The 27,740-nt window shown below is 56.0% G+C and overlaps 1 protein-coding gene across 15 annotated transcripts in view; it reads left to right on the top strand.

Annotated features, from left to right (window-relative positions):
* SRCIN1 (SRC kinase signaling inhibitor 1) overlaps positions 1-27,740 on the top strand; it is a 193,558-nt gene that overhangs the window by 78,338 nt on the left and 87,480 nt on the right. For 8 of the 15 annotated variants that reach the window (XM_075123655.1, XM_075123660.1, XM_075123659.1 and 5 more), the window contains exons 1-2: positions 6,579-6,624; positions 8,261-8,544. In XM_075123655.1, coding sequence (XP_074979756.1) covers positions 6,594-6,624; positions 8,261-8,544 — 315 coding nt within the window. In that variant the 5' untranslated portion in view covers positions 6,579-6,593. Of the gene's footprint in view, positions 1-6,578; positions 6,625-8,260; positions 8,545-27,740 lie in introns of those variants that run through there. The other 7 variants (XM_075123656.1, XM_048829843.2, XM_048829844.2 and 4 more) reach the window with 1 other exon arrangement.

Below are 27,740 nucleotides of genomic sequence, written 5' to 3'. Positions count from 1 at the left end.
ACTGCACAGACTGGCCGCAGCGTCACCTCCTCGGCGATCGTCCCCCACTCCGGGTGTGGGCCAAGCAGCGAGAGCCTGGACCAGCCACGCGGCTGTGGGGAGTCTGCGCTGGGGAGCAGGAAGGCCACTGGGAGCCTGTGTCGGGGAAGGGAGCCATGGGTGGAGCTGGGGGTTGGAGGCAAAGGCCCCACCCCAGTTGCGTGGCCAGGCGTGACAGAGCCGAGCCAGTGGCTGGAGCCATCTCGTGTGGGGTTTGTTACATTTCTCGCCGGGAAAGGGTCGGCAGAGCCCTGGGGCCAGGTGATGCCGACCAGACCAGCAGAGATCAGCCCTCTCCACGGGGGCTGGGACCTGGGCGGGGGACCGTGTGTCCCCCAGCGAGGGCCGATCAAGCCAGAGGCGAGGTGCGAGGCCATCACACGGGGCACCTGGCGCTGTGGCTCCGGAGGGTTTCTCACCCTCACGGCCAGCCCTGAGCCTCTTCCCCCAGGCACGACGGTCGCTCCCGGCTTTGGGGGCCCAGTCAGGACTCACTAACCAAGCCTGTGGAGCTACTGCATGGGTGACCCGCAGCCAGGGCTGGGCTGGAGACGGGGACCAGCTCAATGGCTGTGTCCCAGCAGATGCCAGCGTGGATGGTGTCCCCAGCCCTGAGGCTCCATGCCTGGGCTGCCACCCGCCTCGCAGGGCTGAAATCACTGCTGCGAGGGCCCCTTCCTGGCCTACCTTCATTCTCCTGTTTTCTTTGCTGGAAGGAAGGAAAATATCACCCCAGTCCCGGGCCCCCAAGAACCTCCCTACCCTGGGAAGCCTGACCTTTTCCTCTCGATTTTTCCTCCCCCTCCTTGTCATCATGCACGATTTATCACAGCTGGTCGGGAAGCCCAGAGGAATGCTGAGCGGGGCCCCGCTGCGCTAGGCGCTGTACAGAGAGGTGGCAAAGGCAGCCCCCGCCTCGCCCAGCTTGTGATGTGCATGTCTGATTCTCATTCGGTGGCTCAGCCTTTCGGAGTCACTGGGATGTCGGTGCGGCTGCCGCAGCAGGCATAGGCTGTATGGGACGCCTGGATTCCCTGCCCACTGCAACCCATGCTTCTTCCTGGCGCTGCAGGGGGATGCCCATGCACTGGAACCCGGGGCTGGCTGAGCCCAGGAGAAACGTTCTCTCCTGAAAAAAGAAAAGGAGGACTTGTGGCACCTTAGAGACTAACCAATTTATTTGAGCATGAGCTTTCGTGAGTTACAGCTCACTTCATCGGATGCATACCGTGGAAACTGCAGCAGACTTTATATACACACAGAGAATATGAAACAATACCTCCTCCCACCCCACTGTCCTGCTGGTTCTCTCCTGAAACTTTTTTGCTTAATTATTCTCAGGGTGGCGGGATGAGCTGTCTCAAGTTGTCCCTACAGCCAGCACGATCCAGGGGTAGGCAGGGCACCATCACCCAAAGGGCTCGGCAGGCAGTTGAGAGGTGTTGGCTTCTGGGTGGGAGAGGATGGGTCCAATGGCTGAGCAGCAGGGGCGGTTTCAGAAGCTGGAGGTACCATTCCCCCCATTCAGGCTTATACAACCATCAACTGGGCCGACCTTGTGGCGCACCCATTACCTGCAGCGCCCCCCTTCCCTGCTATGCTCCCACTTATGCAACCCCCAGAACCTAACTTGGGGTCAGCTTCAGGAAGCACCTGACAAACTAATCGCTTTCCCCACTCTCTGACTTGCAGCCACCTCTAGACTGGAGCATGGCAGCTGTTTGGAACATCTCACGACCATAGGCGGCATCAGCTTGAAAGGAAAAAAGAGAAATTCTATTGGGCCGGGAGGATTTAGGTCAGTGGAATGTAATTACCCCAGTTTCACTTTGGCCAGGAAACTTGGATAACACCCTTGTTCTTATGGGATCATGAAAGACCACATGTGGTTTCGCTCCTTTCCCACAGCTGGGCCCGGTGGTCTCCCATCTACATACAAACTCAGCCTGACCTTGTTTAGTCTGGGAGAGCTGCAAGGCTCCCAGCACAAAGCCATACAGCCACAGGCCTCCACAAGCAGCTTTGGCGATGGGGGGTAGGAATAATATGGGGGGCTTGGCAAAGCCTGGCCTGGAGTTGGAGCCCACGATCCGATGCCTGCAGGGGTACTGCCCCCTCCACTTGCTCATCATCCTCTGTCTTTGGAGATGATGGGCGCTGGGATCCGGAGCGGGGAGAGGGGCCCTCCTTGGGATTACCTGCCAGGAGCGTTCGCTGGGGCTGCTCCCTTCGGTTCCGGCTGGACCCCCTAGCGAGAGCCCTTGTGCCTGGGGGGTTCTGCAGGGAGCCGGGGGGGTGGAAGGCCTGCCAAGCAGTGGGCCCCCCAGCCCTAAGCAGCGTGGCTCCGACCTGCCTGCGGATCGTACAGGGCTTTTTAAATAACTCTTTTTAGCAATGGAGAGAGAGCCAGCGAGCTGGCGCGTTCCACCAGCAGAGCGTGTAATTAGGGAGCCAGGAGCTGCGTGCTGATGCGCTGGTGATCGGTGGGCGGGAGCTTGGCACGGTGCCGTTCCCTACGGCTGCTGCTGAACTCCCAAGCAGGGAGAGGCATCCGGGACTGCAGCACGAGCTTGCCCTATCGCCGGCCAAAGGAGGCAAGCACAGGGCAGGCTGCAGCTCCATTGCAATACCATTGCCTCCCGTCCATTGCAGTTCCACCCCCCCTCCACTGCAATTCTCTCTCCCCCCCCGTGGCCCCCCAACTGCCCAAGGAAGAGGAGAGAGTTTCTTGGCAGAAATGGCAATGTTGTCTCTGCAGTGGCTTGACTGTTCATGCACGATCGTGCGCTCTCACACACTCCTGCTTCAGCCATGCAAGCGGGTCTCGGCCAGGAGGCTGCATGCTGGAGTGGCTGGAGAGGAAGTCTAGGACACCTGGGTTCTCGTTCCGATGATGCCAGTGACTTGCTGTGCAGCCTTGGGCAAGTCGCTGCCCCTCTCTGTGCCTCAGTTTCCCTATCTGTGAGACAGAGGGAGAACCTCCCCCGGCCATGGGACGGTGTGGGGACGAATTCGGTCGGGTTTAGAGCGGAGTTTGCAGTGGAAATGCCTGCTGTGACTGAGAAGTGATTATCCTGTGAGGTTGGCCACCTTTCCCTGGCATCTCCCCAGGAGGCTGTCATCAGCTGCTCCCTGCTCGCTGTGCACTCTTTTGCAGCATGAGCACCTCCCCACACTCCGGGATCCAGGCTCTGCATTTCTCTGACACGGGCTTTGATTGTTTATTGTAGGGCCTAGTCCAGTGCGGGACCGGGCATCTTAATAGGCCTTCTCCCTCTCTCACTTCTACAATACAGGTTAACAACGGGGAGTCCGGACTCCTGGGTTCTGCTTCCGGCCCTGCTGCTATTTGCTCTGTGGCCTTAGGGAAGCCATCTCGCCTTTCCTTGCCTGTTTCCCCACCCGAGGATGGGCTGAGAATAGGTACCCGCGCCCCAGGGGTGCTGTGAGCTTAGAGCTATTGTCTGCAAAGCCCTTTGAGATCCCAGGCACGGAAGAGGGGCCGGTGTGGTGAGCACTCCGGGCTGGGCCCTGTTGCTCAGAACGCGACGTTCGTGTCTAATGAACAGGGAGCAGCAACCAGCTTCGTACCAGGACAGAGACCCCCACTCACTGCATTGCCCCCTGCATCAGTGAGACACGCCCCAAAGGCTGGCTGCCTGTGGGGCGGACAGCGTTGGGGATGCCCTGACATCCCAGCTCGTCCTCCCAAGGCTGTCTCTGGCCCAGCTGGGTACGGCGGCCCCATGCAGGGGATGCTGGTTGGCTGGCGCCTCCCGTGGCTTACATCACAGAAATGCACGGTGACATGGTCCCTGTAGGAATGGGTGGTGGAACAACACAGGGGAGCTCATGAGCATTGGAATTGCCGGCCCGTTCCCTCTGCATCAGTACTGAGCCCATGCCCGGCATGGCTGTACAGTGTGTGAGGGGAGTGTATCCTTCACTGGAAGCGGTAAAGCAAGGCTTTGACACGAGGTTCACGAAAGATCCCATGGTTCTCTTGGGCAAGACTGCCCCATGCTTGAAAATCTGCCATGCAGGAAGAACCTGGGGCACTCGGTCTCGTAGCTGGGAGTCGGGGCCCTGACCTGGCCGGATCCCAGCCCGGTAACTCCATTCCCTGCCTGGTTCCACGCAGGAGATGTGGCTATCAAGGCAGATTCTCCCAGGGGCTGGAGTCCCCGCTGGACTTTCCATCTGGAGCATGTCCTAGGCCAAAGCTTCCCCCAGCTGCCTTGGCTCGGAGGTGCTGTCACCGCCTGTTAGATCAGGCACCAGCCTGCCAGGTGACCCTTGTCTTTTCAAGGCCAGGCTCTCCGAGAAGCTGGGCTGGCTTTTCTGAATCTCTCTCCTGAGCAGCCGGGTGTCGGTCCCAGCCCCAGCCTGGCACAGAGAACTCCTGAGAAAGCTGTTTCCCTGACCATTTCCCAGCAGCCCAGTTGAGCGAGCCGCAAGGAGGCCGGGGTGAGAGCCTGTCAGAGGGTCCCAGCTGCAGCTCAGACTTGCTGCTTGGACATGTCCTCTGGGGCTACTTTCCTCGGAGCGTGTGCACGAACCCATGTTAGGCCAGGGCAAGCTGGGGTGGGTGGGATCGAGCAGGGGAGGGCAGGGTGTGGGACGTGGTGGGTTGCAGTGGGGGGCGGAGAGCACGGCATCTTGCAGTGAGCAGTGTCCTGGGGAGAGTAGGGGAGAGAGGGGTCAGGGGCCAGGAGGGGCTGCTGTGGAGGGGGTGGGCAACTCAGCAGGCGGGGGGACGGGTCCTGGGGGAAGGAAAAGGAAGGAGATGTCAGAGTCACCTTCGCGGGGTTGTGGGGGTGGGGGATTTAAAAGGCATTCTGGAATTTTCTGAGGGGAGACAGACCCTAAGCTGCCCTCCCCTTTCAAGCCCCAGGAAAGCTCCAGGCAATCTCCACGTGCAGGGAGTCCCAGTCATTAATTACCACTCGCAGGCTCGGCACAACTTCACTGGAAATTAAAATCACGAAGTGCAGCCAATGAATTACCTGTGGCTGCAAACCGGCAAGCTTCCCCCCACCCCCTTACTTTCTGTGTGATTGCTGGCCCCCACCCCTGTGATATCCTCCTCCTTTGCAAAAAGAGGGACAAACAGCACTCTGCAAATGACCATTGACTGACGGGGCGATTGACACAGAAATGATGTGTGGTCCAGGGGTCCCAAACACAGGACCAGGAAAGCTGAATTCGGTTTCCTGCTCTCTGCCTGGGGGACCTTGGGCCAGTTACTTTGCATCCTGTGCCTCAGTTTCCCCATTTACGAAAACAGAGTTAATTTATCCTTCCCTCCCTTACTGGGGTGTCATGAAGTGCTTTGATGTTTGGAGCTCTCTGGGTAGAAATGGCTATAGAAATATCAACATATGAGCCAAAGATGAAAGAAGCCTGGACTGATGGTTAAGGCACTAGCTGGAGACTCTGGGTTCAATTCCCTGTTTGACATTGGGCAAGTCACTTAACAGCTATGTGCCTCAGTTTGCCATCCCTAAAATGGAGCTAACAGCACTGCCCTACCTCACAGGATAAATACGCTATAGATTGTGAGAGGCTCACATACTACAGTAATGGGGGCCATATAAATACCCAAGACCCATGTACTTATTGTAATGCAAACACTGCCCCCTAGTGGTGAGAATCACTGCTTGCCTATGTGTCATAGGCTCTATTCTGTTAACAGCTGGTGGAGATTCTCCTTCAGCCCTCTATCCAGCTGTCTCAGCCAAGAGCCTTAAGCACAGGACTATCCTTCCTCTCCCTTGTCTGTTATTTTATCCCGGGCTACAGTCATCTTGTTTTAAAGTGTTTTTTAAACCCAAGGCACCTGTAACAATCCATCGCTATCCGCCTCAGTCACTCATGGCACCGTGGGGCTGGGCTCCACCTGTGAGAGCTAGGCTGCCCATTGGAGCTGCGTTCTCAGGGTCTTGTGTTTGTGGGGGCTGAGCACTCCAGGGGATCTCAGAGGGGGATGCTTTCCCAGCTCTCCCTGCCGAGGCCGGTCTTAGAGGTGATGCAGGCAGGTCCCCGCTGTGCATGGAGAGGCGCTCGGCGGTCTAGATGCTTCCAAGTCAGGGGCATTTTGCTCTGGTTTGAGGGGGCTTTCCTAATCTGAATGCTGAGAATCTGCTGCTGGCGTGTGTGTGTGTTGGGGGGGACTCCCAGTGGTGACCGGTTCTGGCACTAACTCTGTAGAGCTCTGTCAGCACAGGGCCAGCCGGGGAGATGCAGGATCTGCTAAAGACAAAGAGCCAACAGCAGGCAAGGGGCAAGGTGAACGCTGGGGACGAGCCTACAGAGAGATCTGGGGCATGAGGGACCTCGGGAAGGGGGTGAAGCTGGAGCAGGGAGCTGGCTGAGGAAGGGGTCTCCCTGGGCCTAGGTGTGCTGGCTGTGTCTCTCTGCAGGAAGCGTGTCCCCACGCCTGCCTGGGGAAGTGAGAAGAGATGCCTGTCGCCGGGTGGGGAGCGCGTTGCTTTTGCCAGCTGGACCTTAGCCTCAGAGTGGCGCCGGCAGTCCGAAAGAGTCCCCCTCCCCCCATGCACTGCCCTGCATTTCATTTTCTTTTTGGTATGTCCGTTTGTCTGTGTCCTTCTGTGTGTCTCTGCTCCGAAGCAGCGTACGGGCCCTGGTCCGTCCTGGGTCTCTGACTGTTTTTGGTTTCAAGTCTATTGTTAGCCTTTTCTTTTGAACGTTGTGGTCTCTGTGGTTCCCCTGTCCTGTCTCCCTACGTCTGTTGCTGTCCCGGGCCGGCGGCTCTGCAGCCTTCAGCCTCCCCCTCCCCTCCTCTCTGCTGCAATCTGTCCCAGGACAAAACTCTGATTGCAGCCCCTGACCCTCCTTCCTCCTCCCCAGGCCAGAATCCGCCCCCACGACCCTGCCCCCTTCTCCTGAGCCTGAAATCCACCCACCCTCTGTTTGCGCCTCATACGCCAAGCCCTCCTTTGGGGGCCGAATGAGTAGCAGAGAGGGAGGGAGCGAAGGTAGGAAAGTGGCAATGCCTTGTGGGCAGAGGGGCTGTTGCTGCCATCTGGTCACCGCGGACAAGCCCAGGACTTTTCATGTGGCTTCTATCTGAGAGGCGATTTAAAGAGACGCTGTCAGATGCTTTAGCCACAGGTTTAGAACTCACCTCCATTGCTGGCTTGCAACAGCCCCCCCTTAGAAGCTTAGATCATCTCCTTCCTGATTCGCTTGTCCCTGCCCCCCACCCCACACCTTTGCCCCCTCCTCCCACCATGGGTGCTGGGCTCTTTGGAAATTAGGCCCCGGTTGCAGGGGGCGAGCCCTAATTCCCCGGCCTGGGCAGAGATGGAAGGAGGGAGTCGAATTCCCCGCCTGCTGGGCGTCTCTCTGGGGCCTCTCTGTATTTTGTTGATGTCATTTGCTGCCTGGCAGCAGAGCAGCGAATGGATCCAACCCATCTCGAGAGATTTACCAAGCGGCCAATGCTTCCTCCTCAGGTGTGACTCACCCCCTGGTCTCAACCACTGGACAGCGCCCCTTTAAACCTGACCCATCGGAGAAGCCAACTAGTGGATTGCTCTGTCTCCTGGCCACCAAACCGAGGTGGTACCATAAACTGGGGTGCATTGCATGGCCAAGCACCCAGGGAGGAGCAGCCTGTGCAGAGCATTTGCCCGCAGTGACCCTCTGCCTCTAGTCACGCGCTGCGGTGGGGTCGCTCTGCCGTGAATCAGGGCCAGCTGGGCGTGTTAAGCAAGGTGGGACTCGGGCTTCAGGCATTGGCCTTTCACCTCTGGAGAACGAGGCTGCCACATGAATGAAGTTTGGTGGTTGCCAGCCAGGGCCTGCCTTGCCCATGCCCATGCCCATGCCCTGCCCCTCTTCTCGAGCTAGCATGCTAAAAACAGCAGGGTGGTCACAGCGTAACTGTGCAGGGTAACGGAGAGCCAGGCCCCTAGCCCCCATCCCCTGGGCATTGTACAGCCGCCAGCCATCCAACCCAAGCTCTGCTCAGGGGATCTGGAGCGTGGACCCTGCCCCCGGCCAGCCTGTGCCATCAGCCCCTCACTTCAGTCCCTGGCTGCCAGCCCTGACCAAGCAGCTCCACGACGGAGCAGTAACTGCTGGATTCCCTGGCCCCTCTCGATGGTCGCCCCAACGACCGAGGCATCAGGCCGAGGGCTGGCGGAAAGGTCCCTGACCCCAGCTCTGCTCTCTCCCCTTCCCCCACCCCGTGTAGATCCCGAGAGGACTAGCACACACATGATCTCAGCGGACGATGCGGAGTACCCACGGGAATACAGGACCCTGGGGAACGGGACCCGGCGCTTCTCCAACGTCGGGCTGGTGCACACCTCGGAACGCCGGCACACGGTGATCGCTGCCCAGAGCCTGGAGGCCCTGACTGGGCTCCAGAAGGCCGAGATGGACCGCAAGCGGGACGCCTTCATGGACCACCTGAAGAACAAGTACCCGCAGCATGCCCTGGCCATCCGAGGCCAGCAGGAGAGGATCCGGGACCAGGTAAGGGGCACCGTTTTGGTTAGGCGTTTCCCCCCGTCTCCGCCTTTCAAGGGGCTCTGTGAACTCTAGCCCAGGCCTGGCAGTGGGGTCGGGCAGTGAAGTCACAAGAGGCATAAGAGGGCTGGCGGGCTCGGTTGGGGTCTTGCCAGCAGCAGTAGGCTTTCCTCATGCTCTCCCAGGGTTGTGAACGTATAGCCTCTCTCTATGGGGGCGCGTGGGGGTGGGAATCTGACCTTGGGGGTGGGCTAGGGGACAATCATTGGGAGCAGATTTACCTCTGTGTGGGGAGCTGGGGGTATGGGGAGATTTGATCTCTGGTGGGGGCTAATGGGCATGCAGCAGGGGTGTATTTATCCTCTCTATGAGGAACGGAGGCCATGGAGTCCCCCCACTCCAATGGATCTATCCTCCAGGGGGCTAGCTGGCACATGTGGGAGGAGGGGAGACCCCCCACCCAGTTCTTTCCAACCTTCACTTGGGTTGGGGCTATGAGTAGGGGCGGGCGAAGGGTGGAAACTAAATTGGCTGAGAGCCAATCCCCCCTGCTCCCTACCTAGCCCGCGGGGGTCAGCACCAATGCTCATTGCACACCTGGACTCTGCGTGGCCCTAAACACCCTGCTCGGGGCTTCCTCGCCTCTGGGCTTCCTCCCTCCAGAGCACTTTTCCCCTCCCTGGGGTGCAGGGGGAACCTCACGAAATAGATCACACCGGACAAACCTTTCACCGCAGCCCCTGCCCCAGCCACGAGCCCCAGGCTGCCTCTTGGGAAGGCACTTCTGGCCCCCTGTTTTTTTTTAACCGCCCCAATAGCCCTCCTGCCAAAGGGTAGCCCCAGTGTGAGGCTGGGAGCCTGGCACAAGCCGCGGTGATGGGGGGTGTGGATACGTATGCGTGTATCATAGGCCAGATTGCCAAGGGCTCAGCACCCAAATCTTCCCTCCAAGCTCAGTTGCTGTTTATACACCTAAATAAGGGCCCGATTCTCCCAAAAACCCAGCACCCCAGGGACACCCGATGTGCTGAGCATTTTGGAAACTCTGGCTCTGACTGGGGGAGAGAACACGGCCCCAGGTGTTTCTACAGCTTGCTTTGTGATCACAGAGCTGAGACAGGTTTTGAGGGTGAGTCCTTGTTTGGACCGGCTGTTCCCAGGAACTGGGGCTTGAAGCCCAGAGCGGCAGCCAGACCCGGGCACACGGCTACCTGCACACTAGCTCCACGCAGTCTAGAATTGATCATGTTCGTGTCAAAGCGCCTATGCCGTCGGAGGGCTTGGAGGCCCCTGAACTGAGTGGGGGAAAAGACCCTGCTGTGTCTGGTGCGGGGATTCCTCACTGAGCTTGAGCGGTTCGGTGCAGGCGCTGAGCTGCTCTGGACCCGGGCCACCCCGCCGATGCAGCCTGCTCTGTAATTCCCCATGTGTAATTAGCAATTGGCCCCCGGTGCAGGCCAGCAGGAGGGGAGAGCAGTGCCGCATCTGCCGGCATCTCCGTAGTACGGAATGCGTTATAGCTCTCCCTTATCTCCAGAGCATGGGCAGCAATGGGACAAGCTCCCCCAGAGCCATGCAGTGCAGAGGGGAGGCAGTGTGACCCCATGGGTAGAGCGCCGGCCTGAGACTCAGAAATCATGCGTTCAGTTCCCAGCTCAGCCACTGGCCTGCTGGATGACCCTGGGCAAGTCGCTTTGCCTCCCCGTGCCTCAGTTTCCCCTGACACTGACTTCCTTTGTAAAGCCCTTGGAGATCATTTGATGAAAAGAGCTAAATAAGAATAACAACCCTGACCATCTCCTGGAGATGAGCTGCCATGATCTGTTCAGGGCTTGGCTTCTGTGCTGAGCTTACTGGTGTTATGGATGCCTGTCCTCTAAGGAGTGGACCACGACCCCAAATCCACCCATGTTGGTTAGTTGATCTGGGCTGGAACGGAGCTAGGTGCAACAAGCTGTCTATCCCATCGCACATTCCCTGAGCCCTCTGCCCCCTCCTGCCCCAGTCCCAGCTCGGCACACAGGGGTTATATGTTCTCCTGGACGTACGATAGCGAGGGAACTTCTGGTGCTTGCTGCGTTTCTGCTCGGGGCTAGCGATGAAAGGAGGGAGGTTCTCCCCTCCCGCAGCCACTCAGTGCTGCCACGGTGGCATACAGAGGCTGGCTGGTTTGTGACCCTCTCACAAACTCTGGTGCAGGGCACGGGCCAGGGAATCTCCCTAGTGCTGAGCTCTGGGGATGCTGCAGCAGTTCCAGGCTGCAGAGCTGCCCGCCGGGGGTGCTGCCGTAAGTTAGAGCTATTTCGGCCCCTGACCAGCCTAGAAACCCCAGGGCACAAAGCCACCCTCCCCTCCACACTCAGAGCTGCGACTGGGTCTGGCTGCACTGCAATCAGACGTGTGGCTGAGCACGTGTGGATGTAGCCCCTGAAAACAACCGTGGCACCTCAGCAGCGCCAGCCAGCCGCTCGAGCACGTACCCAGGTCCCGGGCGGCCGCGGTTTCGCTGCTTTCGTTACTTGAGCCAGCTAGTCGCCCCTCCGACGGCAGTGCAGACAGACCCTGCGGGAGCTCTTCTCCGGGGAGCGCAGCACAGAATTCCAGCCAAAGGCGGCCGCCCACTCTAAGGAATCGTCCGTCCATGTCTGGGCCGTGCCGGGCGATGGCAAGGCACGAATCACTCCTCAAGGGCCCGGCCCCGCTGAGCCCTTTGCGAGCTCCCCAGCATGTTACCATCCTTTCCGGCACAGGTGCTTCCCTGCTTCAGGGGACTTCAGCAAAGGCGTTTGAAAACAGCACCTAGATCTGTAGCAGAGGCGCAGAGGGACCTTTGGGACACCGGCGTTCCAGGCACTGAGCTGCCGTCATGTCCCTGGCGGTCCCGGTTCCTCCTGCTTCGGTGGGGCTCACCTGCGGATTGCTGCCAACCGGCTTGCTAGCAGGAGTCACAATGGAGCCTGCTTCCGAAAGGGCCCCAGGGGATTTGGCAGCCGCACCTGGTGACTTGGGGTATCTGGCGCGACCCTGCGTGTGTCAGCAGGAGCCTCTGGAATCACAGCTCAGGAAGAGAGGTGGCTCCTGCATGGGGCCTAACCCTGGACCAGGCCGGGGAGCGGCTGGGCTCAGTGGTTTCACGCTCTGCTCTCCGTTGCAGTGAGCACAGGCTGTGCCCTGTGCCACTAGATGGAGCAGCCCCCGCTGCAGTCAGGTGGGGGTGGGGTGCTTTGCAGGCCTCGTGGGTAAGAGGGGGCAGCTGAAGCCCTAGCAATGGGGTGAGGAGCAGATGAAGGGGAAGGAGGTGAATGGGGCAGCGCTGGAAAGGGCAGCATCCCAAAAGGGGGGGGAGGGCGAGGGAAGCTGCTGCTTCCGGATTGGCTGAGAGCTCGTGTCCTCCCAGAATGCAGCAGGACTGAGCATCGGGGCGTGCCCCCCATCAGCCTTGGGACTGGTGCTCGGCCAGCAGGCCTTTGGGAACAGGGCTGGATTGCGTCCAGCCCCTGCACTGCTCCAGCAGGCTCAGGGGCTGGGAAAGAGGCTGCGGGCTTGGCAGGATGAATGAGAACCTGAACCCTGCTGGGGGCACCAATGAGCTGAATTTGCTGGTCTCTCCCCCCACCTCAGCGAGTCTGCTCGGGCGAGGGGGAGTCCTGGCACAGCAGGGGGGCTGCGGGCCAGGACTGAGGGGCATTCGCAGAGCGGGGGCAGGGTGGAGGGCGAGATGCAGGGTGGAAGAGCAGATGGTGCCAGGAGTGAGGGGCATCTCCAGAGCCGTCTGGGCTCCAGAACCGGAACAGCTGCGGGTGTGGGGCATCAGCAGAACTGTGGGGAGCCCAGGGCGAGAAGGTCAGGGGCAGCTGGAGCCCAGGGTTGAGGTGCATTGGCAGAGCTGTGTGTGCGGAGGGGAAGGGATTAGAACACAGCACCTGTCCGCACTCGGTTACCAGAGCCAGACCGTCAGCGATGCCCTGCTCCATGCAATCATTCCTTCCAAAATGAAAAGACTGAAAGACAGTCCCCGCCCCACCCCCCAAGAGCACGGGCCTTTTACCTGCCTTATTCACCCTACTCCTCCCATTCTTGCTTGAGAAACAACCAGGGCTCTCCCAGGGCTCGTTCCTAAGGTTTCCACCTGGACCCTACATGCCTCTTGCACGGACTGCAGCATCCATTAGAAAGTGGCATGGTCTTGTTAGGCCCTGTTGTATCTCAGCATCATAAAATCCCACCCACACCTCACCTCTTCCAGAGGCCGTGGGACTGGCCATGCAACTGGCAGCAGGGTGGGGCTCAAGGGGGAGCTGGTGCTTATTCCAGTCTATACAAACTCCCTAAAGTACCTGTTGGCCCTCTCTTCACCTGCAATGAGTTTTCGTCTACTGAGTGGCAAAATAAATGTGTCTTTGTAAATCTTGGATTGGGACTCAGGAGATGTGGTTTCTATTCCCTGCTCTGTCACTGGCCTGTTGGGTGACCTTAGGAAAAGTCATTTCCCCACTCTGTGACTCAGTTCCCCATCTACATAAAAACATAAGGATGGCCATGCTGGGTCAGGCCAATGGTCCGTCCAGCCCAGAATCCTGTCTTCCAACTGTGGCCAGTGCCAGATGCTTCAGAGAGAATGAACTGAACAGGGCAGTTATCGAGTGATCCATCCCACCATCCAATTCCAGCTTCTAGTAGTCAGAGATTTAGGAGCATGCAGTTGCACCCCGACCACCTTGGGTAATAGCCATTGATGGACCTATCCTCTAGGAATTTATCTAATTCTTTCTTGAACCCAGTTATACTTCTGGCCTTCACAACATCCCCTGGCAATGAGTTCCACAGGTTGACTGTGCACTGGGTGAAGAAGTACTTCCTTATGTTTGTTTTAAATCTGCTGCTTATTAAATTTCATTGCATGACCCCCTGGTTCTTGTGTTATGTGAGGGGGTAAATAACACTTCTTTAGTCACTTTCTCCACACCAGGCATGATTTTATCGACCTCTGTCATTTCCCCCCTCAGTCATCTCTCTTCTAATCTGAACAGTCCCAATCTTTTAAATCTCTCCACAGACAGAAGCTGTTCCATCCCCCTCATTGTTTTTGTTGCCCTCCTTTGTACTTTTTCCAATTCTAATACGTGTTTTGTGAGATGGGGTGGCCAGAGCTGCACGCAGTACTCAAGGTGTGGGCATACCATAGATCTGTATAGTGACATCATGATATTTTCTGTCTTAGTATCTATCCCTTTCCTAATGGTTCCTAACATTCTGCCTGCTTTTTTTGACTGCCGCTGCGCACTGAGCAGGTGTTTTCAGTGAATATCCGCAGTGACTGCAAGATCTCTTTCTCGACTGGTAACAGCTAATTTAGACCCCATCATTTTGCATGTATAGTTGGGATGATGTTTTCCAGTGTGCATTCCTTTGCATTTATCAACACCGAGTTTCATCTGACATTTTGTTGCCCAGTCACCCCGTTTTGTGAGATCCCTTTGTAACTCTTTGCAGTCAGCTTTCGACTTAACTATCTTGAGTCATTTAGTATCATCTGAAAACTTTGACACCTCATCATTTACCCCTTTTTCCAGATCATTTAGGAATATGTTGAACAGCGCTGTTCCCAGTACAGATCCCCAGGAGCCCCACTATTTACCTCTCTCCACTGTGAAACCTGACCATTTATCCCTACTCTTTGTTTCCTATCTTTTAACCAGTTACTGATCCAGGAGAGGATCTTCCCTCAGATCCGTGGCTCCTTACTTTGCTCAAGAGGTGAGGGCCCATGTCAGAGGCTTTCTGGAAAAGGGAGATAATGATAGTGATCCCCTTTATGAAGCACTTTGCGATCTACTGATGAAAAGTGTTATCTAAGGGCTAGGTATTACAATCATTCTGTTCCCAGGCAGCATCTCAGAGAAGGGGAAATTAAGGTTGTAACTCTATATCAGGAAATTCAAAAGGGGAAAAAATATTTTATAGGCACCATCATTCAAACAAACACACACATCTAAAGATAGAACATTCCACCTTTAGTCTGCCCCCATATCTCATTCAGCCTTTACTCTGCCCTCTCATTCAGCCTTTACTCTGCCATGCCGGCCCTGTGCATCTTCCATGTAACATACAAATCTGTCTATGACACGTGTGACAGCTAGGGGACAAATCAAACCCCAGATGCCTTGCCAGGAACCTGGAAAGCGGAGGACAAGCTTTGAAATTCCAGGTGCTTTGGCATTTTGTCTGACAGCTTTATATTCACTATGTTTATTTCTAGTAGTGCCTAGAAGCTGAAGATCAGGTCTGGACTCTGTTGTGCTAGGTTCTGTACATCCGTGGCAGCCTGCTACAAAGAGCGTACAGTCTAAGTAAACCAGGCAGACGAGGAAGCGTCACCATCCCTAGTTATGGAGAGGGAGTGAAGGTACAGAGCGATTAAGTAACAGGTTTCACCCAGGGGGTCTGTGGCAGACAGAGCTGGGGATCGGACTCAGACCACATGCGTCCTGGTCTAATATCTTGCCAACACAAGCAGCCTGCCGCCAGCCAGCTATTGTAGGTGCTAATGCAGCCTTTGCTTGGCTAATATTTCACTCTGTTTTCCGACAATAAGTCCCTTTCTTTCCTGCACTTACCTCCCCCGGACTGACATGCTGAGGAATTAATGGCACCCTGGACTTTAAAGAGCCTTTCTTGTGGTTTCTGATCTGGCTGCAATGATTCCTTTGGCCTGTGCCAAGTTTCCTTCCCGAAGCAAACACATTGTTCCTTTTAAATTGGATCATCTGTTTTGTCCCAAGCCAGCTAGTTTCAAGGGGGAAACCGCCGGGTCTCTCATGCTCCAGACGGCTGGGAGACCTGGGCACTGATGGGATGCTGCAGGTGCGCAGATGGCAGGTTTGGGAGCAGGCAGAGATCTCTGAGAGTGCTCGAGCTGAGTGCAGCCCATTGGCATTGCCCAGGGCTCATTGGGTGGGCCTGCGGGATCTGAATTGAGTAACCTCAGTCCAGTTCCCAGGGCACAAGTGTGTCTCCACCACATAAACCACCCCCACAGTTGACACTATTGGGTTACCCTTGTTGGAAGAGACTAACACATTCATCTGAGCATAAGCTTTCGTGAGCTACAGCTCACTTCATCGGATGCATGCACGATGAAGTGAGCTGTAGCTCACGAAAGCTTATGCTCAAATAAATGTGTTAGTCTCTAAGGTGCCACAAGTCCTCCTTTTCTTTTTGCGGATACAGACTAACCCGGCTGCTGCTCTGAAACCTTGTTGGAAGCTGCAGCAGAGTTTCCTGGGCACGACCAGTCCTTTCCCCCTTCCGGGTTGCCCCAAGGATGGGCTGAGGAATGCTCGTCCTGCTGCTGAACATGCTCTGGGAATCAGCCACAGGACTCTAGTCCCCAGCCCCGTCAATCCAGCCCTGAATTCACAGCTACAACTGCATGGTATGGAAAGGCACCGAGGGCGGTGAGCGCAGCGGGAGGTGGAGAAATTCCAGCTGGGTGCCTCCTGGAGGGATGAAAGCAATGTGGGCAGAAAGAAATAGAGCATTTTAGGACAAAATCTTCAGGGCCGTAGCTTGGGTCACAAGGTTGATGTGGCATTGTTTTTGGCTGCATCGAGTCCTCCAAGTCTCTGTTTGTCTTAACTCCCTCCAGGTTTAATCTACACATGTGGGTGTGTGCGTAGGACACCAACTTCCTTCCCTCTGTTGAAGTGGTTTCCTTCCCAGTGTGCCACCCCCATGCTGGGCCAGGTCCCAGAAATCAGTTTGGATCGGTGGATATAACTGTTAGGTTGTGAGAAAAGATCAGTTTTAACCCGGACCTGGCCATTGGCCAGCGCTCTCCCACGATAATTCCAGGAGGCTGGTCGGAGTTACTGATTTCACTGGGCGCCATGCAGGACTCACTGGCCTGTGTTCTGCAGGAGGGCAAACTACATGATCAGGCTGGCTCTTCCGGGCCTTAAAAAGCAATGGCTGTGTGATGTCTTGGGGGCCTAGTGCATAGGGCGCAGGACAAGGACTCAGGAGACATGGCTTCTGTTCCTGGCTCAGCCATGGGCCTGCTTGGTGACCTGGGGTCAGTCCCGTCCCGTCTCTGTGCCTCAGTTTCCCCATCGGTCACATGAGGATATCGAGGCTGACTTTGTTTGTAAAGTGCTTTGAGGTCTGCTGGTGACAAGCGCTAGATAAAAGCTAGAGATTATTACTCTTTGTTTATGTTTGATCCTTTAAAACAATGAATGCCCCACCACCATCTCCCTGTGCCCACGTTTCCCTCTCCACCCTCCCCATTCCCACCTCTTGTTTGTTACAACTGCCTGTCGTATCATGCTGAATGGGATGGTCAGCTCTCTGGGGGAGAGGCCGCAGCTTCCTATGTGTTTATACAGCACCCAGCACAATGGGGCGCTGAGCCCATTTGGGCCCTACTGTAATAATCTCTCTCACCACAGAACTGGTGCAGCATGGGCTCCCCCAACACCACCCCGCACCTGGAGCAACGACACCCCATGTGGGGAGAGGGCAGTGCAGTCTCCATGGTCTCTCCACAGAGACTCCTCATAATTTAACAACCATTGGGATTATCTTTACGGCCTTCCCCAGGTGACTGAACCAAAGAGCTACCCTCCTCATTTCACATAGGACCCAAACGGTCCTTGTTGATCCAGGCCAGATTCAAGCCACTGACCCAGAGCCTGTCCTCCTTCCCAGCCCTCCTCCGCTTCTGGACGGTGGGGAATCCATGCTGCGGATGGGCTGGTGTGGAGATATGGCTTAGTGAAGGAGTGTGGCATGGCCAACTCTGAGCATGCAAAACTCATGAGTCAGGCCCCGTGAAATCATGAGATTATCTTAAAAGTCATGGGATTTCCCCCTCCCGCCCAAGGATACACTTTGGGTTCTTCTTATTTGCCCTCTGGGGTGTGAGCCTTTGGGCATCATGAATTCAAGCTTTTCTCTGCAACCATAAGGGCTAGAAACTTCCTGTTCAAAAATAAATAAATAAATAAATAAAGCAAGCTGAGAGTCTCCTGCGATCACATGACTCCAGGAGCTGGGGCTTTAAACGCCAACTTGTGATAAAATCACGAGGCTGGGCGCATGAATGCCAGTGGGACTTCTGTCTCTTGTCCCCCATGCAGAGTGAGAGTAGCCGATATGCTTTTGTCTATGCTCCCCAGACTTGAAATTGCATAATCTGTGAAGGGCCCTTGACCCTAAAACTGATTTCCGTACTTCGGCCCGCAGGTGCTTGCTTGGACCGGCAAGACTCAGTGCTTCTCCCATCTTCTCCCCTGGGGGGCGCCAGTGGTTCTGGGTTGCAGCTTCCCTCTGAGTTGGCTGCTCCGTTAATGGTCTGGTGTTACGAAAGGGTTTTGTGCAGGCAGGAGAAGATTTCTGGGCATGCTCATAAAAGCCAGTGCATCAAAATCAGAGTAACCTACCAGCTGGAGAAGTTAGGATTAAGCCTCTTCTACGTGGCGTGTTTACAGACTGCGAGTGCTGTTCACCTGTGTTATCACATGGCTTCTTCCGACCTGTGTGGACAGAAACCACCGTATGCAGGGACCAGTGCTGAGCCCCGGCACCTCTGGGCTTGCTGCATCAGTTATGAATGTTAAAAAATTGCTGGAGCTCCGGCACCTCTTTCATTACAAACTAAGCCTTGGCAGAAACCATTGACCAGATCCACCGCGTGGTGTATAGCCGTGTAGCTCTGCTGAAGCCAAGGGCGCTCTATTGATTTACCCCAGCTGAGGATTTGGATCTGTGTTCTTAGCCACTCTTAGAACATGCCTTCTCTGCCTACGCGAATGAGGAGAAAATCCTTGTTTCCCCACTGTGTTCTCTGGGGCCAAACAGACCCCTGATGAAAGCAGCTATTTTGTCCACAGAGGCCTAGCAAAGCAAAGCCTCTTCCTCACTGTCTCCAGCCTGCTCAGAGGTGCAGGCAGTGTTAATTATTGATTGTTGTTTTATCATCATCAGTCCCCTGTTCCGGCTGCGCTGGGTTCACACTCATTAGACATTATACAGTGAGTGTCATGCATAGTCTTTAAATCCATTCCGTTCCGCGCTGGAGATACAGGCATCCCCTTGCTAGTCAAAGAGAGCGATTTCTTGATAAATAACTTGAAATGTTTCGGTTATTAATACAATAATGGAACCGCCAGCATTTATAGAAAGCCCCGCCTGCTTGGACTCAGGAGCTGAATGATTTTTGAGGTTTGTTATAATCGGGTGGAAAGATCTTCTGGATTCTAATGGTCTCTGTCACAGAGGGTGAAACTTATCCTTGTGGGAAGAGCCCTCAAAAGGCGCTCCATAGCCATAAAGCCCAGGTTTGAAGTGGGATTTAGGTAATACATGGACCTTCTGCTGGTGCACTGCCCAAGGGTGAAGCGCAGCCAAAGATATTAAAATAAATACAACCCACCGTTTTGGGGTGACACTCCAGAGGGGACAGAGTGCTCCCCCTTGGGATGATGCACAGATTCATAGGTTCCAAGGCCTGCAGGGACCATTGGGATCATCTAGTCTGACACAGGCCGGAGAACTGCCCCCAAACAATTCCTAGAGCGGATCTTCTAGAGCAACGTCCAATCTTGATTTTAAAATTGCAAGTGTTAAGGAATCCACCGCAACCCTTGGTAAATTGTTCCTATGGTTAATTACTCTCACTGTTAAACATTTACGCCTTGTTTCCAGTCTGAATTTGTCTAGCTTCAACTTCCAGCCATTTGATCGTGTTAGAGCTTCCTCTGTTAGACTGAAAAGGAGTACTTGTGGCACCTTAGAGACTAACCAATTTATTTGAGCATGAGCTTTCGTGAGCTACAGCTCACTTCATCGGATGCATACCGTGGAAACTGCAGCAGACTTTATATACACACAGAGAATATGAAACAATACCTCCTCCCACCCCACTGTCCTGCTGGTAATAGCTTATCTAAAGTGATCATCAAGTTGGGCCATTTCCAGCACAAATCCAGGTTTTCTCACCCTCCACCCCCCACACAAATTCACTCTCCTGCTGGTGATAGCCCATCCAAAGTGACAACTCTCTACACAATGTGCATGATAATCAAGTTGGGCCATTTCCTGCACAAATCCAGGTTCTCTCACCCCCTCACCCCCCTCCCAAAAACCACACACACAAACTCACTATCCTGCTGGTAATAGCTCATCCAAAGTGACCACTCTCCCTACAATGTGCATGATAATCAAGGTGGGCCATTTCCAGCACAAATCCAGGTTTTCTCACCCCCCCACCCCCATACACACACAAACTCACTCTCCTGCTGGTAATAGCTCATCCAAACTGACCACTCTCCAAGTTTAAATCCAAGTTAAACCAGAACATCTGGGGGGGGGGGGGGGAAACAAGGGGAAATAGGCTACCTTGCATAATGACTTAGCCACTCCCAGTGTCTATTTAAGCCTAAATTAATAGTATCCAATTTGCAAATGAATTCCAATTCAGCAGTTTTAAATATTTTTTCCTATGTAGATACCTATAAACTGATAACCACTGAACATTACTCCCCAGAGTCCTGCCTGCCACCCCCTATCCGAGGCAGAAACCAGCAAACAAAGAAATGGTCGCATCTGCTTTTGGGGAAAGAAAACAAGCATTATTCATCTTCTCTGAACGTGTTAAACAATTAAGGAGAGTAAATGAAAATAGAGGGATTGGAACCAGTGGGTGCCAACCTTTAAATGACATTGAGATACAAACATGATCAAAGCCTTTCTGAAACGTTACAGACTCGCTCGTATTTTTAATATATTGGCCATTTGGCAGGGGGAGGCTGCCAGGTAATTTAGAGCCCAATTTTACCTTGTTGTTTAAAATATGATATACAAGAGCGTTTAGCAAATCAGATCTGAATAGAAATGTTTCGGAAATTTCAATGTTTCGTTCAGCATGGCAGCCCCCAAAGCAGAACACTGTGGTGCTGATCACGAAACCTGGAAAGGGAATGCAATATTAATTTTAATCATACGTATACATATCACAGAGCAGAAAAGGCAGGTGCACACACCCAACAGGCCGTCAGCAAGTCTACAGCCAAATCCAAGGCTAAAGCGAGCTAATTCAAAACCCATATGGGCGAGAGCTTTAAATGGCAGGTTAACAGTAAACAGTGGAAGGAGACAGGGAAAGTGAAACTGACTAATAGACCAGATTAGCAGCGCTGTCTTCCTGTCTGTCTGAGTTTTGGATTGAGATCCCACCGCCGCAGTACCCAGTGCTGTCCCCAGCTGGAGAAAATGCAGGAAGTAAGCAAACACCACAAAGTTCTGATTTTTTTAAACATTCCGTTTTAATTTATTAATATAAAACAGTAAAGAAATTTACCAGTCTCCTTCCAAGCGGTGTCAGCCCGAAGAAGGGCTTAGCGTGGCAATATTATTACTTACTGTGTGTGGTACGGCAGCAGCTAAAGCCCCCAGCTGCGAACAAGGCCCTCTTGCACTAGTTGCTGTACACGTCGTGATGGTCCCTGCTCGGAACAGCTTACGGTCTACGGAGATCCGATAAAGGGTGGAAGGGGAAAAGGCCCAGTGACAGAGCTAGGGTTAGAATCCCGGTCTCTTGACTCCCAGGCCAGGGTGGGCCCTATCCATTAACTCGTGTCATCTGCACTGTCTTTAACTGGATGTGGGCTCAGAGGAGCAGAAGCGTATCTCCGCCCTCAAACTCCAAAAGAAGGTTGTTTTTGCCTCATGCAGCAGCAAGGAGCTGGGTCCATAGAATCATAGAATCATAGAATATCAGGGTTGGGACCCCAGAAAGTCATCTAGTCCAACCCCCTGCTCGAAGCAGGACCAATTCCCAGTTAAATCATCCCAGCCAGGGCTTTGTCAAGCCTGACCTTAAAAACCTCTAAGGAAGGAGATTCTACCACCTCCCTAGGTAACGCATTCCAGTGTTTCACCACCCTCTTAGTGAAAAAGTTTTTCCTAATATCCAATCTAAACCTCCCCCACTGCACTTGCAATCCCTACGGTCAGCATGGAATTGCATGGGGGCGCCTTCGAGACAGCTGGAAATAGGGCGACCACCTAGCAAGTGTGAAAAATCAGGATGGGGGTGGGGGGAAATAGGCGCCTAGATAAGACAAAGCCGCGAATATCAGGACATCTGGTCACCTTAGCTGGAAAATGTGTTGGTGCTAATACCCTCTGAAACATGGCACTTCCCACGTGGCGCCTGTCGCGGAGTGTGGGGGAGTCCAGGCCCTGCACCCCTCTTCCTGGGATCCACTGAGACTCTCAGCCAGCCAGTAAAACAGAAGGTTTATTGGACAACAGGAACACAGTCCACAACAGAGCTTGTGGGTACAACCAGGACCCCTCGATCACGTCCTTCTGGGGGAGCAGGGAGCTTAGACCCCAGCCCTGGGGTTCCCTGTGTTCCTCCCCCCAGCCTCCAAAACTGCCAACTAACCCCACCCAGCAGGTTCCCTGCTGCAGCCTCTGTTCACATTCCCGGGCAGAGGTGTTACCTCCCCCTCCCCCTCCTGGCTCAGGTGACAGGCTCTCAGGTCTCCCATCCCCAGGGCACATTCCCAGGTCAACACTCCCCCCTCCCTGCTGAGTCACATCGTCACATCTCTCCCCCCTTCGAGACTGAACTGAGCGGGGTCACTGTGACCAGTGACCTGGGGAAGTTCGGGGCCCCCTCTCCGGGACAGCGCATCCGCTATCAGGTTGGCACTTCCCTTCACGTGGACCACGTCCATGTCGTAATCCTGCAGGAGCAGGCTCCATCTCAGGAGCTTGGCGTTGGCTCCTTTCATCTGGTGCAGCCAGGTCAGGGGAGAGTGGTCGGTGTACACGGTGAAGTGCCGCCCGAAGAGATAGGGCTCTAGTTTCTTGAGGGCCCACACCATGGCCAGGCACTCCTTCTCGATGGCCGCGTAGTGTTGCTCCCGGGGTAGCAACTTCTTGCTCAGGTACACGATGGGGTGTCTCTCCCCCTTTTCATCCTCCTGCATTAACACCGCCCCCAGTCCCGTGTCGGAGGCGTCGGTGAACACCACAAAGGCCTTGTCAAAGTCCGGGTTCGCCAGAACTGGGCCACTGACCAGAGCCTCCTTCAGCGCCCGGAAAGCCACCTGGCACTGCTCGGTCCAGACCACCTTGTCTGGCTTCCCCTTCTTGCATAGCTCAGTGATGGGGGTGGCTATGGCGCTAAAGTGGGGCACAAATCTTCGGTAGTATCCTGCCATCCCAATAAAGGCTTGGACCTGCTTTTTGGTGTGGGGAGCGGGCCAGTCTCTGATCACCTCCACCTTGGCTGGTTCCGGCTTTAGGCGGCCGCTCCCCACCCGATGGCCCAGGTAAGACACTTCCGCCATCCCCACCTTGCACTTCTCCGCTTTTACAGTCAGCCCAGCCCCCTGGAGTCGGTCCAGCACTTGTCTAACCTGGGACACGTGGTCCTCCCAGGTCTGGCTAAAGACACAGATGTCATCAATATACGCCACGGCAAAACTCTCCATCCCCCTCAGGAGCTGGTCCACTAGGCGTTGGAAGGTGGCCGGCGCTCCCTTGAGGCCGAAAGGCAGGGTCAGGAACTCATAGAGCCCCAGAGGGGTGATAAAGGCCGATTTCAGTCGGGCATCTGCATCCAGCGGCACTTGCCAGTAGCCCTTTGTAAGGTCCATGGTGGTAAGGTACCGAGCTCCTCCCAGTTTGTCTAGGAGCTCGTCCGGCCTGGGCATGGGGTAGGCATCAGATACAGTGATGGCATTGAGCTTCCGATAGTCCACGCAGAACCGGACCGACCCGTCCTTTTTGGGGACCAGCACCACCGGCGAGGCCCAAGGGCTGGCAGATGGCTGGATCACCCCCAAAGCCAGCATGTCCCGGACCTCTCTTTCCAGGTCCTGAGCAGTTTTCCCTGTGACTCGGAAGGGGGAGCATCTTATCGGCGGGTGCGACCCTGTCTGCACCCGGTGGACAGTCAGATTAGTGCGTCCAGGCTGGTTGGAAAACAGCTGTCGGTACGGATGCAGCACCCCCCTGACCTCAGCTTGCTGGGCAGGGGTTAGCTGATCCGAGAGGGGGATTGTTTCCAGGGGGGAACCAGCTCTGGTCCCAGGGAATAGATCTACTAAAGGGTCATCTCCCTGCTCTTCCCACTGTCCACACACGGCCAACACCACATTCCCCCTGGCATAATATGGCTTCATCATATTCACATGGTACACCCGGCGGTGGTGCGCCCGGTTCGACAGCTCCACCACATAGTTTACCTCATTGAGCTGCTTGACGACCTTGAAAGGGCCCTCCCAGGCGGCCTGTAGTTTGTTCTTTCTCACAGGGATGAGAACCATCACCGGATCCCCGGTGGCGTAGGCACGGGCCCTTGCCGTGCGGTCATACCAGACCTTCTGCTTCTTCTGGGCTCTGGCCAGATTCTCCCTGGCCAGGCCCATGAGTTCAGCCAGTCTCTCTCGGAAGATCAGGACATACTCCACCACTGACTCTCCATCGGGAGTGGCCTTCCCCTCCCACTCGTCTCTCATCAGGTCCAGGGGGCCCCTCACCCTCCTTCCATATAACAGTTCGAAAGGCGAAAATCCGGTAGACTCCTGGGGCACCTCCCTGTACGCGAACAGCAGGTGAGGTAAGTACTTGTCCCAATCCTGCGGGTGCTGGTTCATAAAGGTTTTCAGCATCATCTTTAGCGTCCCGTTAAACCTCTCCACCAGCCCGTTGGACTGGGGGTGATAAGCTGAGGCCCAGTCGTGCCGGACCCCACATTTCTCCCACAAGCACCGGAGCAGGGCCGACATGAAGTTGGAGCCTTGGTCTGTCAAGACTTCCTTGGGGAACCCCACTCGGCTGAAAATGGTCAGGAGCGCATCGGCCACGGTGTCTGCTTCAATGGAAGCTAAGGGCACTGCCTCGGGGTAGCGGGTGGCAAAATCTACCACCACCAGAATGTATTTCTTCCCCGACCGGGTCGTCTTGCTGAGAGGCCCCACGATGTCCATGGCCACCTTCTGGAAAGGCTCCTCTATGATGGGCAAAGGTCTCAAAGCCGCTTTCCCCTTGTCCCGGGCCTTCCCCACCCTCTGACAGGGGTCACAGGATCGGCAATACTGCCGGACCGTGGTAAAGACCCCGGGCCAGTAAAAGTTCTGTAGCAACCTCTGCCGGGTGCGCCGGATTCCCTGGTGCCCTGCGAGGGGGATGTCATGGGCCAGGTACAGGAGCTTGCGGCGATACTTCTGGGGGACCACCAGCTGCCTCCTGATCCCACAGGACTCCACTTCCCTTGTGGGAGCCCATTCTCGGTACAGGAACCCCTTCTCCCACAGGAACCTCTCCTGGCAGCCTCTCCTCATGGTCCGTACCACACCGAGGTCGGCCAGGTCCCTGAGCTTCCGCAAGGAGGGATCTTTCCTCAACTCGGCCTGGAACTCAGCGGCTGGGGAAGGGATGGGGACCGGTTCCCCCTCAGTGGCCAGGTCTGAGGCCTCAGCCTCTCTGAGCCGTGCCCCTCGGCCCTCCCTTCCCACCAGGGTAGGGTCCTGCGCCTCCGGTGCGGTACCCTCCCCGAGGTCAGGGAGCAGTGGCCCTCGCCGGCTCTGGCTACGGGTCACAACCAGGGCGGTCTGGGGCTTGCTTGGCCAGTCCTCTAGGTCTCCCCCCATCAAAACTTCAGTGGGCAAATGGTGGTGTACCCCCACATCCTTGGGGCCCTCCTTGGCCCCCCATTTCAGGTGTACCCTTGCCACGGGCACCTTAAATGGGGTCCCGCCCACCCCTGTCAGGGTCAGGTAGGTGTTGGGCACCACCCGATCTGGGGCCACCACCTCGGGCCGGGCCAGCGTCACCTCCGCGCCCGTATCCCAGTATCCATTGACCTTCCTCCCATCCACCTCCAGGGGAACAAGGCACTCTCTCCGGAGGGACAGCCCCGCGCCCACCCTGTAAACTGAGCGCCCTGAGTCCAGAGCCTCCAGCCCTCTGGTGGAGCTGGCCTGGGGTACTCTTCCCTCCTGAGCAGGTGGTAAACTGGTAGGCCCCCTTTCCTGGGTCGTCTGCCCCTCGTCCAGCTGGGTCCCTACCCAATTAACCCTGGGTAGGTTGGGTCTGCTCAGTTTGTCCCTGAGCCCAGGGCACTGGGACCGTATGTGGCCTCTCTGGCCACAGTGATAGCAGCTCAGGTCACGTTGGTCCCCTCGAGCGGGTCGGAGGGGCCCGACGCCAGGCGTTCCCCTTGGGAGGGGGTTCTCCCTATTTCCCCGCTGGGAGGCCCCCTGGTGACTCTCTCTCTGCATCGGGGGGGGCCTGTTCTTTTGGGACTCCTCCCGGCTACCCCCTGACCGACTGTTCACAAACTCGTCGGCCAGCTGCCCTGCGTGCTGGGGGTTCTCGAGCTTTTTGTCCACCAACCACAGCCTCAGGTCGGAAGGGCACTGTTCATACAGTTGCTCCAGTACAATTAGGTCAAGCAGGTCCTCTTTAGCTCGGGCCCCAGCTGTCCACTTGCGGGCATATCCCTGCATCCGGTTGGCCAGTTGTAGGTAGGTGACCTCAGGCGTTTTACGCTGACTCCGGAACCTTCTCCGGTACATCTCGGGGGTCAGCCCAAACTCACGGAGCAGGGCCTGTTTGAACAGTTCATAGTCCCCTGCCTCCGGCCCTGTCATCCGGCTGTACACCTCCACGGCTTTGGGGTCCAGTAAGGGGGTGAGAAACTGGAGCCTGTCTGCAGGGTCAACCCTGTGCAGCTCACAGGCATTCTCAAAGGCCGTCAGGAAGCTATCTATGTCCTCCCCCTCCTTCCGCTGGGCCAGGAAGCACTTATCAAAGTTCCTTGCAGTCTTGGGTCCCCCCTCATTCACCACAGCCGGGGCCCCACTGCTCTTCAGCCTGGCCAGCTCCAGTTCATGCTGTCTTTGTTTCTCCTTCTCCTGACGCTCCCTCTCCTTCTCCTGACGCTCCCTCTCCTTCTCCTCCTGCTCATGTTGACGTTGTTTCTCCTCATGTTGACGTTGTTTTTCATGATCCTCCAGCTCCCTCATTTTCATCTCCCTCTCCCATTCCAGCCGCCTCCGCTCCAGGGATGGGGAGCTCCGCCGGGAGGATCCCCTGCTGGGTGCTGGGGTCAGGGTGCCCTCGGTATTCGCTGGGCTTCCCCCAACCCCTCCCCCAGGCATAGGTAGGAAGGGTCTCGGGATGTCCTCGGCAGCAGTCTGACCCCTCCCAGCCCGGTCAGGCCCCGGGGCCCACGCTGCGTCTGCCGGGCGGCTCCCCTCAGGGACAGGGATCGGGTCATCCAAGCGATCCCTCTCCTCCAACTGGGCAATCAGTTGTTCCTTGGTGGACCTCCCGATGCGCAGCCCCCTCTGCCTGCACAGCTCCACCAGGTCACTCTTAAGGCGTTTAGCGTACATCTCCCTGCTGGCCACTCGCAGGCCGGGCAGCTTCCCACGGTTTCCAGGAAAAGCCCTTAGTGTGCCAGTCCTTCTTGAGGTCACCACCTCTTTGCCAGGGTCGAGCTGCAGACTCCTCCACCCCTGGGACCGCTCGCTGCAATCCCCCGGGGGACCCTGTTACTGCAAAAGTCTTTCTCTCTGGTCACACATTCCCAGGGGTTAGCCGCCCCCCGAAACCGTCTCTCTCTGAATCTTCAGCACGCCTGGTCCCCGTCAATTCCCCTTCGTTTTACTGTTCCCCAGTCACTTACTGCAGGAAGCGCCGTTCACGGGGTGCAGTAGATCCCACCGCTGCCACCAGTTGTCGCGGAGTGTGGGGGAGTCCAGGCCCTGCACCCCTCTTCCTGGGATCCACTGAGACTCTCAGCCAGCCAGTAAAACAGAAGGTTTATTGGACAACAGGAACACAGTCCACAACAGAGCTTGTGGGTACAACCAGGACCCCTCGATCACGTCCTTCTGGGGGAGCAGGGAGCTTAGACCCCAGCCCTGGGGTTCCCTGTGTTCCTCCCCCCAGCCTCCAAAACTGCCAACTAACCCCACCCAGCAGGTTCCCTGCTGCAGCCTCTGTTCACATTCCCGGGCAGAGGTGTTACCTCCCCCTCCCCCTCCTGGCTCAGGTGACAGGCTCTCAGGTCTCCCATCCCCAGGGCACATTCCCAGGTCAACACTCCCCCCTCCCTGCTGAGTCACATCGTCACAGCGCCCTTGTACTGTGAACTGCCCATCAGCCAAATG

Source organism: Caretta caretta, chromosome 27 (genome assembly GCF_965140235.1).
Source record: "Caretta caretta isolate rCarCar2 chromosome 27, rCarCar1.hap1, whole genome shotgun sequence".
In the NCBI taxonomy this organism is placed as follows: domain Eukaryota; kingdom Metazoa; phylum Chordata; order Testudines; family Cheloniidae; genus Caretta; species Caretta caretta.
Note: the sequence above shows the minus strand (reverse complement) of the source record. Positions and strands in the feature narration are given on the sequence as shown.